Genomic DNA, 19800 nt, shown 5'->3' with positions numbered 1-19800 from the left:
ACAGCACACAGCAATTGTGGTGCATGGAGTGCCAAGGCATATCCCCATTGGCATCCCTGCACCCACAACATTGACCCACAAATCCTCACAAAGGCCAATCACTGCCTGCAGGGCAGTGATGGCTGTGTGTCCCAACTTGTAATGTGTGCTCACCAGATGGGGAACCGACAGGTTGCAGGCGAAAAAGAAGACAGGCAGCAGCCAAGCCCTCGCAGACGGGTCCCGGTTGCAATGGCTGTGCCAAGGCTCGCTCTACAGCCTTGAGCACCAGGCCTAGGATTGGCTCCACCTGCTTGCAACCTGGCATACCTGTGCAGATGATGGAGCCGAAAACCAAGTGGGAGCACTTGTAGCACGAGCACACTAACCGAATTATTTTCAAGATTCTAACCAAGGCTTAGAAACACTGCCAAATTACGTTTTCAGGTACACCATAGGGAAATACCAAGTTTTTGTGGATGACATCTTCTCCCCCTCCCCTAAGTGGAGTAGCAGGCCAGAGACAGAGTTCTTTCGGCCAATTGCTTACTCGCAATCAAATTATTTCTCTCAAAATCCATACATCCCACAGACGTTCTGTACTTGGTGTGCAAAAGGGCGACATTGTTGCATGTTTTACATACCGCTATATGTTTGCTACGCATACAGGGATAGGCAATTTCCATCAAAATCTCAATCAGCACAGCAAGTGCATGAAACCCATGTGAAACTGCTCTAACCCTTTTTAACTCTTTCCTTACCATGCCCACTGGGCATCATTAGCCCATCAAGGAGAATTTTAAACACTGTTTTCGAAACCTTCCACACTGCACTGAGCCATTTGACGTATAGTAGGGGAACTAAACTTTAGTGTTACAGCAGAGCTGTCTTAGGCTACAGTTTCCAATGTTTCCTGATGTGCGTAGGCAAAAGCGATGGCGGCGTCTATGGAGCTAAAAACAGTTTAAGCATCAGGCAAAATTGTATCAGCGTATATGTCCCAGTATGCTTGAGGCCAGGTGTGTAAAAACTGTTGATGGATGATGTATGATGGTTTGATGCGTTGCCATTTACGTAAACAATGACAGCGCGGCTGTTGCACCCATGCCTTAGCAACGACGGGCGAGAGCTTTGCCATGCAATGTGCCAACACATGCGCCATACAGACTGGGGACGGAATTGTTGTTGCCACTATATACGTTCATCCAGGAATGTCAAACCTTGAAGACATTACGATCGACACATTTGGGGCTGATCGTCCCGGTGGACCCCAATTCCATCGCCATTGCGGGTAACTTTAACGTCGACGTGTCTAGTCCCAACAGAAAGTAGTTCTTAGCATTTCTCATGGAAAAGTTCAGCCTTCAAAGTTAAACCAAGACCAATGTCTCCACGGCGTGCCATCGGTTGTGCATAGACCTAACATTCGCTAAGTACATTCCAGTGTCATTACAGAGCCTATGGCCATCTATCATAGCAACCATAAAGCCATAATTACCGATTTTGGGAAGTTACTGCAAGAAAACACGGGACTTGAAGAAAAGGACAACTTGAAGACGTTGCTGTCCCTTTCTTTAAGTCCCGTGTTTTCTTGCGGTAACTTCCCAAAATCATAAATAACCTACTGGCCTACACCCACACTCTGCTATGTTCCAAAATTACTATGGTCATGAGATAAACGCATATACACATAAACATAATGTGCATACATGTGTTATATTGTTTTTTGTTTTATTTTATTTTATTTTATTTATAGTTATTACAGCTCCGCTGGTCGTCCACCTTCACAGAGTGGGATGGCTCTGAATTTTTCATATGGAGTTTGTTCTGTTTTTTTCCCTGCTTGGCAGGGAGTTAGTGAATGGGCTCCAAAGATGCACACGCTCGCAGACGCGACTGTCACAGTTGAAAGCGAAATTGCCTGCTTCCAGAAGCAGCATCCATGCTCCATAACATCACAAATTTCGTAATTCCGAAGCATCTATGGTTGATTTTATTGACGGCTCTAGCAGCAGCAAGTAAAAGGATGCTGTCTTTTGATCTGAACGATTCTGAGAGTGATGGTGACAGAAACCAACATAGAACTTGAGGATGCACCGCTTGAAGACGCACCTCCTCTCCCAACTGAAGCCATTCAGCACCAGCCAGATAACATGGAGACATACCAAAATTGCAAGAAATGTTATCACAGCAAAACAAATAAGAAAACAAGGGTTTACTGGAAGACTTGCAACATTTTCTACGTTTCATATCGAGGAACTGCTCTGCTGCATGATACGCCCAACCACACGGCTTCCAGTTAAATTTTTCTAGCACATGCAGTTCTCAAGAATAATTTTTGTCTTTGCAGATACTGGCTGTCAGATAGCAAAACGTTTTGTACATTACAAATGTTTTTAGAATGTTCTTTTTAGATACAAACGTATATTTGTTTTGCACAAGTTTTGTTCAATTTTTTCCTGCATTCTGTTCTTGGCAACTTATATTCGTTAATTACATAAATTTCATTAATAAAAGTTGCATGCCTGAAAAGCAGATTCCTTTTGCTTTGCTTTCATGTACTGCCTAAAATTTTGAGTGCAATAGTTTTTGAGAAAGAAATAACAAGTGTAACCTACAAAAGATGGCCATTTTCCCCACTATAGGGAAAAAGTTAAGCCTGGCAACACATGCCATCGTGCTTACCGTGAAATGCCGAGATCATGCACTGCAGGTATCCATATCGGACAGCTGACGTCGCTGTCTTCTGCTCCATGCCCTCCTGCAAGAACACAAAGAATTATCAGCCAATTTCATGCCACTGCCAGACAAAGTAGCCTCAAATCACTAGGGATGGGCAAATAGTAAATTTCAGGTTCCAATTCAATTCAAAAAGAACAGCGATTTTGTCGAATAACTTTGAATCGAATAGTTCGAATAGTAATAAAGTGTAGTACACTTATAATGATACCACATACAACGACATATCAGTTATAACGATGAGTGGAGTATCAACTTGTGCATTAGGGCTGAAAAAAAAAGCAAAAACATAGAACGATGTGCTATTCACCGCATATCGAATATAATGATTGAAATTATGCCTTTTGGGCGGCGTTTTTCATGCAGAATAATCGTGAAATTTGCATTGCAATGTTCCCCTTGTCCATCACGGGGTGAAAAGTTTGCCTATGCGAGTTCATATCTGCCGCCGTTACAGTGCAGTGCGTCCTGCCAGCATGCCGATTGCGAAAGCCGTGGAGAGCATCGCAAGTAGGTGTAGCATACCAGCTGCTTCAAATCCGCATCATCAGCGAGTGTCCAGAGAGACAAAAAGAAGGGGGGGGGGAAGAAATAGCGAAAGCAAACTGCAGGTCCGCTCGATTCGCCTGTACCACTGCAAACCAGTTCATGGCAGTTCACGAGAAGTTCAGAAATTGTATAGCTCGATTTCTGCAGTGTAGGCACAGCGTGACATTCGAAATGAATGCCAAGGTGCAGATGCGGCACAGGCTTATGTTATGTCCGACTAATGTGCACGAAATGCGTATGTTTGAGAGGTCCCGAACTGCAGGTATGATCGGCTACTGGGGCGTAAATACACACCAGGGGACTTGCATAGACACATCAGACGTGTAAGCAGTGTTTTAAAAACGACCTTCTGCTCACAGGTTCACAACAAACTCCATGAAAACATAGGGGTTTCTATGCACGTTATCTCATACAGTTGACTTCCGTTAATCCAATGACAAGACCAATGAGACTGGTTGAGTGATGTGGCAAGTATAATTAAACAAGATGCAGAAATAATGGCAAAACACACCGCTGATTCATTCGGCAGTATTTCACGATTCTAACACACCCCTGAATCAAACACGCATGCACTTTCTAGGTGTCCAAAGAAGAAAGTAAATGCAGAAATGGCATTAAAGCGCCTAATCAAAGTAGAAATCTAACGCGCTGCCGATTTTTTAGGAAATAAAATGGTCTAATATGTGCAGTCCAACTATGGCTCGTTTCCTAAAGTCAGCTTCGCCACAATACATGGTCTTTGTGCAGAAAAGCATACCAACACCGTGAAGGTGATTTTGGTATTGTGTCGGATTGTACGGCTCAGCCAATTTTTAGTTTAAATTTAGTGAAAAAAAAAAAGAAAGAACAGGTGCACATTGTAATCAAGTAAATACCGTAATCAGACATTGTGAGCCACAGTTACTGCTTGAAGATCTTCCTAGGGAAGGCCAAAAATAGGAGTTTTCAACAGGAGATGACATGTGTACTCTGTCCCCTAAGCTCTGCCGAGACAGACGCTGCCACTGAAGGGGTCACTATTGGGGTCACCACAGGGGTTAGCCGCGTGAGTGCTGACTGGTCAAGTTTGAATTATCCAGCAAAAGCCAATTTTAGGATTGAAATAATGCAAGTTTGGGCCTATAGAAAGGCATGGGCACTAGCCAGGGCTTTCGCAGGACTTTCGGCTAGGGCCTTCGGCTTGGATCGAATTAACTGAAAAATTAATTTAACCAGAGTCAAATTAACAGAAGCCAACTAAGCCTATGAATACAGGAAACCGTGTAGAATTATCCTGGTGGGTAGTGGGGGCTTAATTTTACGTCACCAAGGTTTTTACATTTCCGGTTTTTATGGGAAGCAGGCACATAACACATGCACATCAGAAGAAAGAAATACAGTCAAACCTTGATATGTCAAACACGGATATATGGAACTATTGCGTATATCAAACACTCTCTATATCATCCAGAAAACCGCATGCATATTTAATTATTTATTTCAAACGGGGTCGGACGTAAAATGGATATATCGAACTCCGCCCTCCCACACGATGTGCACTCCGTTGGTAGACGGGAAGCTTTCCTACAACAGCCTCAAAGATAGCGGTGGCGCGATGGGCATTCCTGGCTGCTCTGCACTAAAGCTGCACACATTGATAGCGCCGAGGGCACTATTTGAACGTAGCGGCGCATGCACTCGGTGGCTTGGCTAGTTCGACATCAATGACGCATTGCATTTGCTGCACTGACTTCTCCTGTGTCATGTCCTCTCCCTGCCATGCCTCGCGAGGAATGGCGGTCTACTCCCACAAAGACGCACGACAGGGCGTACTACTGGGCTCACTATAGACGCCATGGCAGATGCCACTTCATACTTTGTTATCGACAATGTTTCAAAATGCTTTGGTTGATGGACGTGGAGACCGCAGCGGAAGTAGCGGCCAAATGAACAAACTGCCAAGGTTGATTTCGTAAGCGCTGATGTTGCCCTGCTCCCAACTTCAACTGAGGCTTGTGGGGATGCGCGACTCTCACGCGTCCCCTGATACATTGTTTTTCCGCATAGCTCCCGTCTCCTGTAATCCGGCTTCGCCGCGTGGCCTGGGGCCCGCAGCTGTCGGTGTGGTTGAAGCGCAGTACAAGAGATGGCGCGAGTGATGCGCTGCTAACGCCGCCTCACGGCGGGGTTACTTGGGCGCGCAAAGGAGAAGGCGCTTCCTCTTGGGTTGCGGGTCGGCGAGCGCCGCGGACATCCCGCGCATGCGCCGATCCATGCTTCTGCGAGACCGCCTCGCGTGGCCTCCTTCGAACACGCCACCGTTTGCGTGACCGTAAGCGTGAACGACTAGGCGTTGGGATCCAGCATGGGGCTAACATATTCGCTCGCTATCCAGTCGCGGTGAGTCGGACTTCCTAGATTTGTCGCGCGCCCATTGGCATGTTTTGCGGATAGCAGCTCGGCTAGCAGGCATTGATCTACGAAAGGTGCAATAAATGCCTTTGTGATTGTTTGCACTACTGTGTTGTCGTTCCTTTGTCCCAAGAGTACGGTGGTGAGAATTCCACGGGCTGTAGCTGCTTTGGCCCTTCCAGACCACTACTGCAGTACAATAGAAGGCGCCGGCCTATTGCTTGTGGATCATTTAGACCATGTTGAGGACGCCATGGTTAAGCATGCGGCTGGCAATAAGATGCAGGCTACATTGATGAAGTACTTTTAGTCAAAGAAATAAATACTATGTGTGAAGCTTCAAGCGAGTATTTACTGCGTCATGATAGGTTCATTGATTGATTTGTACAAGTTATTTACGTGTTTTTTACATAATTTTATATATCAAATTCTGGCTATATCGAACTATTTCACTATCACCGCACTGTTCGATATATCAAGGTTCCACTGTAAACACCCAGCCCGTAGTGACGTACCTTGAACCCAGTCACTAAAAAAGTGGGCGGTTCCTGGGTCAATCGTGAGCACCACTTGGACATCATCTTGAGTGTCAGCAACAAGGTGCCTTCATGCACTGCATGAAAAAAAAAAAAAAAAAAGAATACAAGGCCACAGTCTGCAAAGCGAGTGCAGTCCACTTATAACGATATCACATATAGTAAAACCTCGTTAAACCGTACCCGCTTAAACAGTAGTTTCGGTTTAAAAGTAGTAAAGTCAATTCCCCGACTCAGTGGCCATTGAACATAATGCATTTTGTATCCGCATAAACCGTACCAGCTTATTGCGTATGCATCGGTTAAAACGTAGCGTTTCCACTTTTCGTCGTGCAAACACGGCGGTGCGTCGTCTCCATCGGGCGGCCCGGCAGAACAACAAGCCTCAGAGGTCGGTACAACGGCCTCCAAGCGCCCTGTGCATTTGCGCGTGAAGCCACATCAACATCAACATCATTTCGACACCGTGCCAGAGAGCATTGTGCCGTCATGCAAGTGAGGACTCGCATCATGCCGAAGCTCGGATAAAAAAAGACGCCGGGTGCTCAGCATAGAAGAAAAATTATACATCGTCCGTGCTATCAAACGTGACACGAAGAAGTCGGCGCTGGCTCGCGACATGGATCTGCTGCTGACTACAGTGTGTGGCATTTGGAATGCGAAGAAGTTGCTCAGCAGCGCTGCTGCGCCCGCGAGGAGATGTCGGCTACGAGGTTCGACTTTTCGCCATCGTTGGCTCTGTTGTTGCCGAAGTGTCGACTAGCGACAGTGATGAGGACGACACGGAAAGTGACAGCACGGGCGATTCAGGCCCGACAGTGGCAGAAGCTGTGCGTTACGTCAGCCTCATGAATGCAATCGTCGCGACGAGAACAGGGGCGCGATAATGTAACTATTCCAAACGAAAAGTATTCCGAACTCTGGCACCCGGCAATAAAAAAGGCACCCCGGGACTTCTGCAGCACTACTGGAATCTGCCGTGCCAACGAGGAATCTGCCGTGCGAGTGTTTGTCGAGTGGAGGGGGTTGGCTGAGAAGCTGGCACGCAGCTTCAGTAAGTTTGAGGCCACTGTCGTCGTGCTAGGCTGCCGCGGCATCAAACGAAAATAACACTTCTGTAACGTGAATTGAATAAATACTGCATGTTTTCGCCCCTTTCATCACACTCTCTCTGAGTTCTGTTTTCGACAGGTAAGTGGGCGATCTCATGCTATTTCGGTTAAACAGTACTACCATTTAGTACATACTTTTTCCGAGCTCCAACCAACTACGGTTTAACGAGGTTTCACTGTATAACAATATATTGGTTACAACAATGAGTCGACTTAAGAGTATTAACTTATGCATTAGGACTAAGACAAAAAAACACAGTCAAATTGTCATATAACGAACACCGTATTAACAAACTTTTATGGTTTCAATGTAAAATTATTTAAGTACTACAAAATTCAGAATACCGAACTTTTCAGAATAATGATCATTATTCAGTTTCCGGGTCATGTTAACAACGCCTCAGTACTACGAACTACTGTATATACCCGCGTAATGAACACACCTTGTTTCCCAATATAGCGAAGCAAAGTTGGGGGGTGCATTCATTATGCGGGGTAAATTTCATGGAGACATTTTCAAAACATAAAAAATTAAAAACTACGATGGTAATGACTTGGAACATGCATATAATAACTTATTTTTGCAGTAAAAATACATGTATACCATTTGCAAACCGTAACTTCACTTCACATCAGAACTATCAGACTGTCGTTTAGGTTGCTGCCGGCTTCCACCCACATCATGGTTCCACCATAGAATAAAGAACCAAAATCAGCCGCGCGAAGTTGGCGCGGCCTAGGCCAATCGTGCGCAGCAAAACTGAATGTGTGCTCTGAACAGCTATCTCTAATCGCACCCCAGCTCGTCCTCGCAGCCGCTTCCGGCCATCTGCCATCATCGCAAGCATCACATTGAAGTACGCACCTCTTTTGATAAGCATGCGGTGTGCGTCCCTTTGCTCGGCCGTCCTGCTTATCGGCATGTCAAAATTTATCAGTGTCTGATCAGCATTTCTGTTTTGTGAGCAGATAAACACTACATCCTGCAGCAGGAGCATAACTCAACTTAAGGCCCATCACACACATCAAAACCTGAGGCAGGCATAAAAGCTAGCCACAGACGTACGAATTCGACAACACGCCCGACCATGACCACTATGCCGATCAAGTGCCGGCCGATTCTCCTTCACTTAGATTCTCCCATGCACGACATTCAACCGCGCCCCTATTACGGCAGCGTAAAAAAGTACTTAAATTAGGTATGTTGCAGAAAGCCAATCGCGCATTTTTTTTCTCTTGAACGTGCTAGGTGCCTTTGTGCCAGCACTGGTGGAAAGGATGCGTTAAAGGGACACTAAAATGAAAAATGATTTCTTCTGCATCAGTAAATTTCCGTTCTACAACACCAAAAACACCACTCTTACAACGATAAGACGTTTGGTAAGCCAGAAAAAGCGCAAGAACGAAATACGGGTGGCGACGCCTACTTAAGTTCCCGCACCTGGGGGCTGTGATGTCTTGGATTTTGATGGCGTCTTCTAGGGCCTACTAATTATATATAATGGTACAGATTGACTAGATTGTGTTCTAAAGGAACCAAATATTAAACATGTCAAGTTTCGGGAACCTTTATTCAGCCAACACGGCTCAAATGCGAAAACATACTTTGGAATCCCTGACGTCACGCTGACGTACCGGCGCTGGGGTTCCGGCGCGAAATTCAAATACTGATACCTGGACTTTCATTTTCTCATCTAATAATCAAACTATTTTTTTGAAATGACTGCCTGCAGGGTTCTCAAACAATGCGTCATTAGTCTCAACTGATTTATTGTTTCGCTTTAGTGTCCCTTTAAACATTAAGTGCACTTGCTTTAACCCTTTCGCTGTCACGGACGTACCGGTACATCATCGCGCTTCCCCCCCTCAGTGTCACTGACGTACCGGTACGTTCTCTATCGTGCATTCAAAATTTCGCGCCTGAGCGCAAAGCTGGCGCTCCTGGACTGGCCACGCCATCTGTTGACTTTTTCTACAAGTTCGTATTTTCACCCCGACCTGCGTTAGTACATGTATTGAAGAGTACGGTGCGACTGCCACTCCCCCCTCTCTCTTTGCTGAGTGGCGCGGTGGCTCCGCATTCGCTGGATCATGCGTCGCGCGCGTGTGGTTATGGGTTCAAGGGTTGTTCTGCCATCTCAGCTGGTTTGAAAGTTTTTATTTTTCTTCTGTTGGTGTGTCTGCTATGGCGCGTCAAGTTCAGGGGCACGCGCCGTTGCCTCTCCGAAAAGAGTGACTCGATTGCTGCTTTCGCTCTCTCGCCGGACCTTCACTTCTGACTTGCAGCAGTAAACGTAAAGCCCTTCTAACTTTGTTTTAGCCTTTTTCCATCTCCCTCTGTCTTCTTGATCACACAACGTCCCATTTCTCTCCGTTGTGCGGGCGACTGAAAGCGCATCCTCTCTGCGCGCGGTTACTTTCGGATGGCTGAGCGCGGCGGGACCTTCGTCTGCTCATTGGAGCGGTGGCTCTTCCAATTCAGAATACGAGCCGAGCTCGGATTCAGACTCGGACAGTCTCATGCGAGGAAGAGATGAGTTCCGCATCGTCAGATTCGGATTTTGAACGATGTTATAGTCAGGCTGATGATGATGTTTACTAACAACAGCTGCAGAACACTGAAATGTGCATATTGCATTGACTATGTTATTTGTATACCAATCATAATCAAAAATAAGTTGCTATGTTCATTCCTTGTTATATTGCATTGACTATGTTATTTGTATACCAATCATAATCAAAAATAAGTTGCTATGTTCATTCCTTGTTATGCTCGTTCCCTGAAACCAAGCCGACACTGGGGGTGCGTCACGGCCAGAAAGGTCCGACAGCAAAAGGGTTAAACAAGTGTGCAAGAGTAAAAAATTGTAGTCTTTCCGAAAAACTAAAGCACGGCTGTTCAATCATGGGACTGCACAGTATTGCAAAGTTGGGGGTGCATTCATTACACGAGGAAAAAAATTCAGATTTTTCACAACTGATTTGGGGGTGATCTGGGTTTGCGAGTGAATACAGAAGCATTCCGAAATCTGGGGATGCTTATCATTCAGGCAGCCTGTGCCCACAGGCAGCCTGTACCCGGAGGCTGACCGATTGATAGCAATCTCCAGTACAATCAGTGAGGCTTTTTTTTTTTTTTTTGTAGACTTGACCATGTTACTGAATGAAGGCTCTGATTGTCAGCAGCCTCCCAAGTCATCTTTACTTGACAATGGCGGTAGAACTTAGGATCAGAGAGCCAGTGATAGATATGCAGCTGCTATAGGTGCTTCCCCGAATTTTACTATTGTATGATGCCTCGATCACTTCTGCAGCCAGGCGTCTGTGCCAGCCCAAGGGGGCCTAGTGAACAGAGCTCATAATGAGGTTCTCTTTATGAAAAGGTGGTACGATAGATATTGTTATGAGATATTGTGACAATATCATATTAGAGTGAATGTGCAATATGTTTGGTTGCGGGTCCGAGGTGCCGATGTGCGAAATGCCTAGCCGCAGATACAAGGAGCCGATGCGCGATGTGCTTAGTTGTGCAGTTCGAGATGCCAATGCGCGAAATGCCTAGTCGCGGGCTCGAGGAGTCGACCCTCGATGGGCTTATTCGCGCAGGCGGAGGCGCCGATGCACAAAATGCTTAGGTGAGTGTCCGAGAAGTCCGCACACGATGTGCATGATCGCCGAGTCGGAGACTCCCTACGTGCGAAATGTTTAGCCGCGTGTCCGAGGATTACGTGCGTTATGTGCTTCGTCACCAATTCCGAAACACCGAGTGCTGAAAGGCTTAGCCACATGTCTGAGGATTACGCGCGTGAATCTTGATCACGAAGTCCGCGTCGCCGATGCTCGGAATGCTTAGCCGTGAGTCTGAAACGTCCACAAGCGCAGGGATCGGCCACGCTACTGCCATGTCCGCGTAGCGCCCGTTTTGACACGTCGAGATTACGGTGAGTGGAGACATGCTAACTCGCGAGGTGCAAAGAGCCGAGCAGACGACGTGAGCACCGGACCAATGGCGAACTGCGCTGGAGTCACGTGGCGGGCAAGGCCAATTGCAGCCTCCGGCACAACCTTCAATCATTTGCTTTTTGTGCGCTTGTTTCTGTATGGAGGAGGTCCCTAAAGCGGCAAATTTGAAGACGGAGAAATGCGCTTTCCAACGAGACCAAGATGGCGGCGCTCAATCGCGCCGTTTCGGAGATATTGTGGCTTGAGAAATTCTGTTGACAGAAATTCTGCTGACAGAAACAGAGCGGTTAGGATCAGAGAGCAAACGGATATAGACGATATTCTAATTGATATTAAGAGAAAAAAAAAAATGGAGTTGGGCAGGTCATGTAATGTGCCGGTTAGATAACCGTTGGACCACTATGGTTACAGAATGGGTACCAAGAGAAGGGAAACGAAGTCGAGGATGGCAGAAGACTAGGTGGAGCGATGAAATTAGGGAAATTCGTGGGCGCTAGATGGAATCAGTTGGCGCACGAAAGGGGGAATTGGAGATTGCAGGGAGAGGCCTTCGTCCTGCAGTGGACACAAAACAGGCTGACGATAAAATCTTTTCATTAGCTGCCAGGCCGGGAGACCAGCAGATTTGTGGCGTTGGATGAGTTTCACACTATTGTATAACGACATGCCATAATATGAGCAGTAATATGGCGTCCGTGACATCACTTGATTAAGTCCCCGTTCTATGGCATGCTCTAAGTAAGTGATGTGTGCCTAGTGACGACACACAAAGCAAACTCACCCTCAGCCTTTAGCACAGCCAGGAGGTGTTGCAGGGCGATCTCGCTAAGCCGTTGAACGTGGGACGCCCCGTTCACCACATGGCAGCTCACCTCACCAATGGCAGTCAGCACGCTCAGTCGCTGCTCAGTAGTGGTCAGCTTCCCCTCAGAGCCTGGATTTTTGAAGCAAGAAACCGTCGCACCATAAGCAACCATAAACACAGGGTTCTCACAGCCTTCTCATACAGTGGTCATCATCAGTCAACAGGCAATTAATATAAAAAAATCCTTTTTGTTTTGCATTACTGTGCAAAAGAACTGTACCATCAGCTATGCACAATGAACTGCAACTCTGATTCCCCAATGCCCCTAAACGCATTTCTTGTCAGGTTTTTTTGGGGGGATGACACATCTTCAGCACTGGATTTTGTTTTTCTAGGATATTATAAAAGAACCACGACAGTTTATTTTTTGTTATGCAGAAAGGCAAAAATGGCACGAATAATGGCAAACGCTCCCTTGGTAGGGTCCTCACATTCCTATCTGATGTCAGTGACACGGAAGGAAAGAAATGTGAACACTTACCAGTATAACAGTGACACTAAAATGGTTAAATTAATGTTGCAATACTTAAAAATTATATCATCATCAACAGGCAGTACACTACATCCACAACCACTACTCCCTCTGTTAAAAGTTGTCACTTAAAACATAAACATCTGTTTAAATTTATAAAGGTGCTGGGTTGGACTTGCAATGAAAAGGACTGCCTCCTAATGAATGAAGGAAACAAGAAACTGCAAGCGGACTACACCACCCCAAACCTTCTAGACAAGCCGAATCTAGCAGCATCTGTTTGATCAGTTCCTGTGGCTAGCAATAATTTCAATTTATTCACCAAACAGCAAAGGAGAATTCGAGAAACACTCCCACGAGCAGACAGTGCTTCACTGACCGTTGAGGACCCCCACAAGGTGCTTGATGAGGGCCTCGAGGGCCTCTTGCGAACCACACTGGTGGGCCAGGTTTCTCAGGGCCACCACCGCCCCCTGCCGGCAAGACTCGTCCTTGGCCACCAGGTGCTCTGAATCCAAGAGGGAAGAGAACGCAACAATGAGCAACAGTGAAGGCAGAGGCCTAAAAACTAAAACTCGCAAAGCATAATGCAGCATGGCAAAACTGAAAATTGTACACACATTCAAATGTACAACCCATTCACATTTAGCCGGCAACGATGCAGCAGTAGGTCTCTCATGTAATATCAACTTAATGAGCGCAGCATTTCGGGCCAAGTTGGTGATCCATTACTTAATTATTGCGCAACAAAAAAGACACGGACGTAAGAGAAGAACACACACCAAGTGCAAACTTTCAACTAAATTTATTGCGCCACTGAATCGGTTTATATATGTGAAGCAGTATAGACTGCGCATGCATGAAGAAAACAAGCTACGCATTCGTGTAACGTAGTTATGAGTCATGTGATGCCACCTCCAAAAAAACAGTTCTTTTTCTGTGAGGGCCAGTGAAGGGAAATTAACACACTTATCACCCAATTTTGCAATCATCTGCGCTTCAGTTATTTCACGGATGAGCTGCGTCCTGCCACAGGACACAATCATGCAATCGTTCTCGATAGGTTTGCAGCCATGATCGAGACAATGAATCGCCAAGAACCCGCCGGTGCCTTTTTTTACATTGTTGCGGTGTTCGCGGAGCCGATCATTGAGGCAACGCCTAGTTTGCTCGATATATTGCTTCCCACATGAAAGCGGGAGGTTGTAAACCACACGGTGAACACACTGGATGAACATTTTGCGGTGATGCTTCGTGCACTTGTCGGATGGGGCAGCATTTCTATCCGTCAACTTGCAAAGCTTGCCGAGCTTGTTGGGAGCAGAAAAAACAACTCTTACATTTGCCCTTTCGGCCATCTTTTTCAACTTATGGGATATCCCGTGCATGTAGGGTACAACAGGCGTTTTCTATCGATGTTAAGGACCTCTATTATTCTCTGCCGCATAGAAGCATGCTGGACTGTGTTGAGCAATGTATTGATGAGTATGGTGCTGTTTCCTTCCAGAACGACGCCGGCATTTCTTGCAGTCAGATTCTAAAACTTTTACAGCTTTATCTTAATTCGACTTTCATTATTTGGGATAACCAATGTTTTTTGCAGAAGAGCAGGTTTGTATTGGCTCCTGCATTGCTCCCCTTCTTAGTGACTTGTTTTTATCCTGTTTAGATTGTGACATTTCACTACAAGTGCAAGGCACTGCAGTTTTTAAGATATTTAGATATGACGATCACTTTCTAATTTCCATTGACTGCTCTTTTGATGCCTTCATTCTGGAAACAAAGAAAGCATTGGAAACGATTCAGAAGTGCTTAGTTCCCCTTCACACTACTCATGAGTTGTTGGTAGAGAAGTCTATTCACTTTCTTGATCTTCGCCTGAGCTTTCCGGACAGCCACACATGTTGGTCGTATGAGCCGTGAGCCAACAAGCCACTTCTTCCGCATACATCTGCACATTCTAAGCTTTTTAAGCGGGTCATTATCAGTTTGTGCTTCAAGAATGCCCTTAGCAAGTCTTGCTGCCATGTAGTAGATGCAAGTTTTGAAAAGCAAACTCGACACTTATCCTTGGCTGGATATCCTAAGGAAGTGCAGGTGTCTGTCGCGGAACGCATTTTTAAGAGAAGCGCGATCCAGCACGCAGAAGTCAGTCGCCGATGTCCTTCCCGGCAAACGCCCTGCAAATGCCCTAAAGTAAGTGTTGTACCCTACATGCACGAGATACCCCATAACTTGAAAAAGATGGCCCAAAGGGCAAATGTAAGAGTTGTCTTTTTTGCTCCCGACAAGCTCGGCAAGCTTTGCAAGTTGATGAATCCAAATGGCATCCCGCCCGATAGGTGCACGAAGCATCACCGCAAAAAGTTCGAGTGTGTCCTCTGCGTGGTTTACAACCTCCCACTTTCATGTGCGAAGCAATATATCAGGCAAACCGGGCACTGCCTCAATGATCGACTTCATGAACACTGCACCAATGTAAATAATGGCGCCAGCGGGTTCTTGGCGATTCATTGTCACGATCATGGCTGCAAACACATCGAGGACGATTGCATGATTGTGTCCCGTGGCAGGACGAAGCTCATCCATGAAATAACTGAAGCCTTAGTTTACTCAGGCGACTCACTCTCGTCATTACAAGACACTATATCCGGTGAACTGCTAAAAGTAGTTAAATGGTTTTCAGAAAATAGACTAGCCGTAAATACTGATGAAACTAAGTATATCATATTTCACTCTAACATGGAAAATACTAGACTACAATGCGTTCCCTTTGACTCCAGCAAACCGAACTCTGGATTGTGTTGATTCATTTAAAGATTTAGGTGTTACTTTAGACAGTCACTCGCACTGGAGAGAACAAATTAGCGTTGTCTGTAGAAAACTTGCTTTCAGCTGTTACACATTGGCCCGTGCTCGGCAATATTTTCCTCGTACTTTGCTTCGTTGCATAGTTTTCTTTGTTTCATACTAACATGAGCTATTGTTGTGAAATACGGGGCCTAACATATAAAACTTACTTAACACCTATAGTGCAGTTGCAAAAATGTGCCCTGCGAATAATAACATTTTCCTCAGTTCATAACCCAAGTAGCCTTCTGTTTACTTACCTTCGTATTCTTTCTTTCACGGCGTTAAGAAATTATAAGATCACTTGTTTAGTTTGCAAAATACTCAACACCAACTTTCCCTTACCCAACACCATATTTAACTTCCCGCGTGCAAACACCAGGCAAGCAACTAACTTTAACTTAAACCTTCCTTATTGCAGCAATGTCTACGGTGAACGATTATTAGAGTTCTTTGGCGGAATAACTTGGACCACTGTGCCTGTGGAAATAAAAGTAACCAGACATTTTGATCTTGTATGTAAACACTTCTTGTCTAGCCAAACGTAATAGCTCTTCCTTAAAAAAAAGGTACTTGTTCATGTAAATAACGTTCCTACTCATTGAGCAGATATGTATTTGGTTGACCTGTATATGTATTTTTGTGTATAGGACGAGCTACTAGCCACATAAACTATTGGTCCAACTATTTTTGTACGCATTCCTTGAATTGTTTAAATAAAGCTCACTTTTTGATTGGTTGATTGATTGATTGATTGCTTGATTGATTGATTGAAGCGCAGATGATTGCGAAATTGGGTTATAAGTGTGTTCTTTTTCTGTGAGGGCCAGTGAAGGGAAACTAGGTTTTTTGGAGGCGGCATCACGTGACTCATACGTTACATGAATGCGTAGCTCGTTTTCTTCATGTAAGTGCATGCACAGTCTATACTGCTTCACATATATAAACCAATTCAGTGGCACAATAAATTTAGTTGAAAGTTTGCACTTGGTGTGTGTTCTTCTCCTACGTCTGTGTCTTTTTTGTTGCGCAATAATACTTGAGAAGTAGTACCAACATTCTTAGAAAACAGTGGCAACAAAATGACACACTTAACACATGGTGTCGCTTGCATCTAGATTTATGTTAAGACCAGATTAATTTATCTTATCCCCCTTGGTTTAACTCTGAAAAATGATGACAGCCATTAGCGGTGGACACGGGGTCTGGAAATGATAGCCCGATTCACCTTTATTAGCAGCACTCAATAGTGGTCGAGGAGTGGAAGACCTTTTGCTTCTTTAGGAGTGGAAGCTGCCAAGGTTATTTTGGGGGAGCTCTAGCAGCAGCAAGTTTGCCACTTTAAAAAAGGGATTGTTCGTTTTGAAGCAGAATATATTGACACGTGTGCTTATCTTTATCGGCCGACCACGTTTCGCCGCTTAACAACTGTAATCGCACAGCGAGGGACACGCCTGCATGTATCCGACGTTTCTGGAAAGTTATCGATGCTTCTACCCGGCTGTCTGTTGTCGCCTACCTTGTGTTATCTGATTTCATCGCGTGACTCGAATGTTGTAGAACTTTGTGGAAGGCATGCGGGTCCCAATGATTAGTCTGGAACATTCGACGACTGCTGTATAAAAGCCGACGCGCTTGACCCGCTGATCAGATTTTCGACGATCGCCGAGCGTGTTCGCCGCTATCGTTGCGCTATAAGTGTAGCCTGTTTTGTGGGCACAGGTTCGCCCAATAAAAGTTAGTTTTCTTGTTCACAGTATTGCTACTGTGTTCTTTCTTCAACGTCACCACCACGTGACATCTGGTGGAGGTGCTTGTGCGTTCATGTACCGAACGCCCCCGCAAAGCCGCGATCCAAGCCCGAAGCCCGAGGACAAAACCGACACCGCCCAAGACCAGCGTGCTAGCCGCAGACTGCAAGGCCTGCCCCCAGAGCACGGACTTCTACCTGAGGCGACAAAGAAGATCGTGGTCAAGACAACCTCAATGGCTGCCCCAGCGTCCCCCGTTATCCTACAACAACCCCGGGACCCACCGACCTTCCATGGAGCAGCGACTGAAGACCCGGAATCTTGGCTGGAGACCTACGAGCGAATCGCGACATTCAACAACTGGGACTCCGACGACAAGCTGCGGCATGTCTACTTCGCCTTAGAAGACGCCGCCAGAACGTGGTTTGAGAACAGGGAGTCGACCTTGACTACGTGGGACCTGTTCCGTAGCGGCTTCCTGTGCACCTTTACAAGTGTCGTGCGCAAGGAAAGGGCCGAAGCTATGCTGGACGCCCGAGTGCAGCTACCAAACGAGAACGTTGCCATCTTTACGGAAGAAATGACCCGTCTGTTCCGCCACGCCGACCCGGATATGGCCGAGGAAAAGAAAGTTCGCCTACTCATGCGTGGTGTGAAGGAGGAACTTTTCGCCGGGATGGTAAGAAGCCCACCGAAGACCGTCGAAGAGTTTCTTCGTGAGGCGACGAACATCGAGAAGACACTCGAAATGCGGAACCGGCAATTCAACCGCCGTACAAGCTCTACCCCCTACGCAGGAATTCAATCACTGGCCACGGACGATCTGCGCGAGACCATCAGGGCCATTGTGCGCGAAGAACTGCGCAAGGTCTTGCCTTCGTCGCAGCCTCAAGTGGCTTCGATCGCCGACATCGTCAAAGATGAGGTTCAGCGGTCGCTTGGAGTTCCGGAGGTGCAACCTCAATTACCGCAATCCCAACCCGAAGCGATGACCTACGCCGCCGTCGTACGCCGTCAAGGCCCTCCTCAGCGACCGCGCCAGGGCCCTGTAACGCCGCAATTCCGTCGACCACCGCCGCCGCCGCCGACAGCGCGCCCACCCGTCGCCCAGCGGAGCTACCCGAGGAAGACCGACGTTTGGCGCGCTCCTGACCACCGCCCGCTCTGCTACCACTGCGGAGAGGCAGGTCACGTCTACCGACGATGCCCATACCGAGAGATGGGACTGCGAGGTTTCGCCGTTAACGCGCCGCGTCCACAGCTTGGAGAGCGCCCACGTGACATCGCCGACTACCTCGCCGCTACTCAATGGAGCTCTCGACGACCGTCGCGTTCGCCATCACCAGGCCGCTACCTGTCGCCGCAGCGCCGACCATACAGTGGCCCAGCCCGGGGCCGGTCAGCGAGCCCATATCCGGAAAACTAAAAGCAGCAACCGATGGAGGTGCGGTTGCTGTTCGTCGAACTGACGAAGATCCTCCGCCGCCGACGAAAGCGCCGAAGAAACCATCTCGACGACATAATGACGACGCGCCACCGTCCCGAGGAAGTCAGGAAGCCAAGACTGCACCGACGAAAGACGACTTCACGACGCGACGTACTAGCTTCAATTCAACACGACGCAGCCGTGATCCGACGCCAAGACCCAACTGCAACGCAAGACAAAGAACCACCGACCTCGACGTGCTTCTAGACGGCCACGCAGTCACCGCCTTAATCGACACAGGCGCCGATTTCTCAGTCATGAGTGGACACATTGCCGTCCAGATGAAGAAGGTTAAGACTGCATGGGAAGGCCCTCAAATTCGGACCGCTGGAGGACACCTGATTACGCCGACAGGAATGTGCACGGCAAGGATTACCATTCACGACCGGACTTACCCTGTCACCTTCGTTATCCTCCAACAGTGTTCGCGAGACGTCATTCTCGGCATGGACTTCCTGGACCAACACGGCGCAATCATCAACCTGAAGTCGAAGTCAATAACGCTGTCGGAAGATAAAGCGATACCGCCGGAGAGCCCTCGTAGTCACCACGCCTTGAATGTGCTCGAAGACCAAGTGAGCATCCCGCCCCGCTCCAGCATTGTTATTTCGGTCGGCACCGAAATACCCGCTGACGTAGAAGGCGTCATCGAAGGCGACCAACGTCTACTGCTAGACCGTGAAATTTGCGTCGCAAGAGGGATCGCTCGACTGCATGGAGGGAAAACTGAAGTGTTGCTGACAAACTTCAGCCAGGAGTTCAAGCACCTCAACAAGGGCACGACGATCGCGTACATCGAGGAAATTCTGGAAACAAGTAATGCGTTTGTCCTCTCGGATTCCGCCGCATCTACCCCGACGACCATGGTTCCCGAACCAGACTACGACATTAATCCAAGTCTCCCAGTGATTAAGCAACAGCAGCTCAGAAGTCTGCTCCGACGATACAAAAGCTGCTTTTCGACGACATCGAGGATTCGACAAACACCAGTCGCCAAGCATCGCATAATCACCGAGGAGTACGCTCGACCACTCCGCCAAAGCCCTTACCGAGTTTCGCCGCGAGAACGCGAAGCTATAAGAGAACAAGTCGACGAAATGCTGCGCG

The 19800-nt window shown here is 47.1% G+C and overlaps 1 protein-coding gene across 1 annotated transcript in view; it reads right to left on the bottom strand.

Moving 5' to 3' along the window:
* The window catches only part of l(3)80Fj (lethal (3) 80Fj), a 378408-nt gene that overhangs the window by 278482 nt on the left and 80126 nt on the right, over positions 1–19800 (bottom strand). Inside the window, exons 10-14 of the mRNA XM_050172680.3 lie at positions 12986–13114; positions 12051–12203; positions 6174–6271; positions 2665–2740; positions 154–309 (exon numbers count right to left, since the gene is read on the bottom strand). Of these exons, the coding sequence (XP_050028637.2) occupies positions 154–309; positions 2665–2740; positions 6174–6271; positions 12051–12203; positions 12986–13114 (612 nt within the window). The remainder of the gene's footprint in view (positions 1–153; positions 310–2664; positions 2741–6173; positions 6272–12050; positions 12204–12985; positions 13115–19800) is intronic.

The sequence above is a fragment of the Dermacentor andersoni genome, chromosome 3, assembly GCF_023375885.2.
Source record: "Dermacentor andersoni chromosome 3, qqDerAnde1_hic_scaffold, whole genome shotgun sequence".
Taxonomy (NCBI): Eukaryota; Metazoa; Arthropoda; class Arachnida; order Ixodida; family Ixodidae; genus Dermacentor; species Dermacentor andersoni.
The sequence above is the reverse complement of the archived record's forward strand: the minus strand, read 5'-3'. Positions and strand labels throughout refer to the sequence as shown.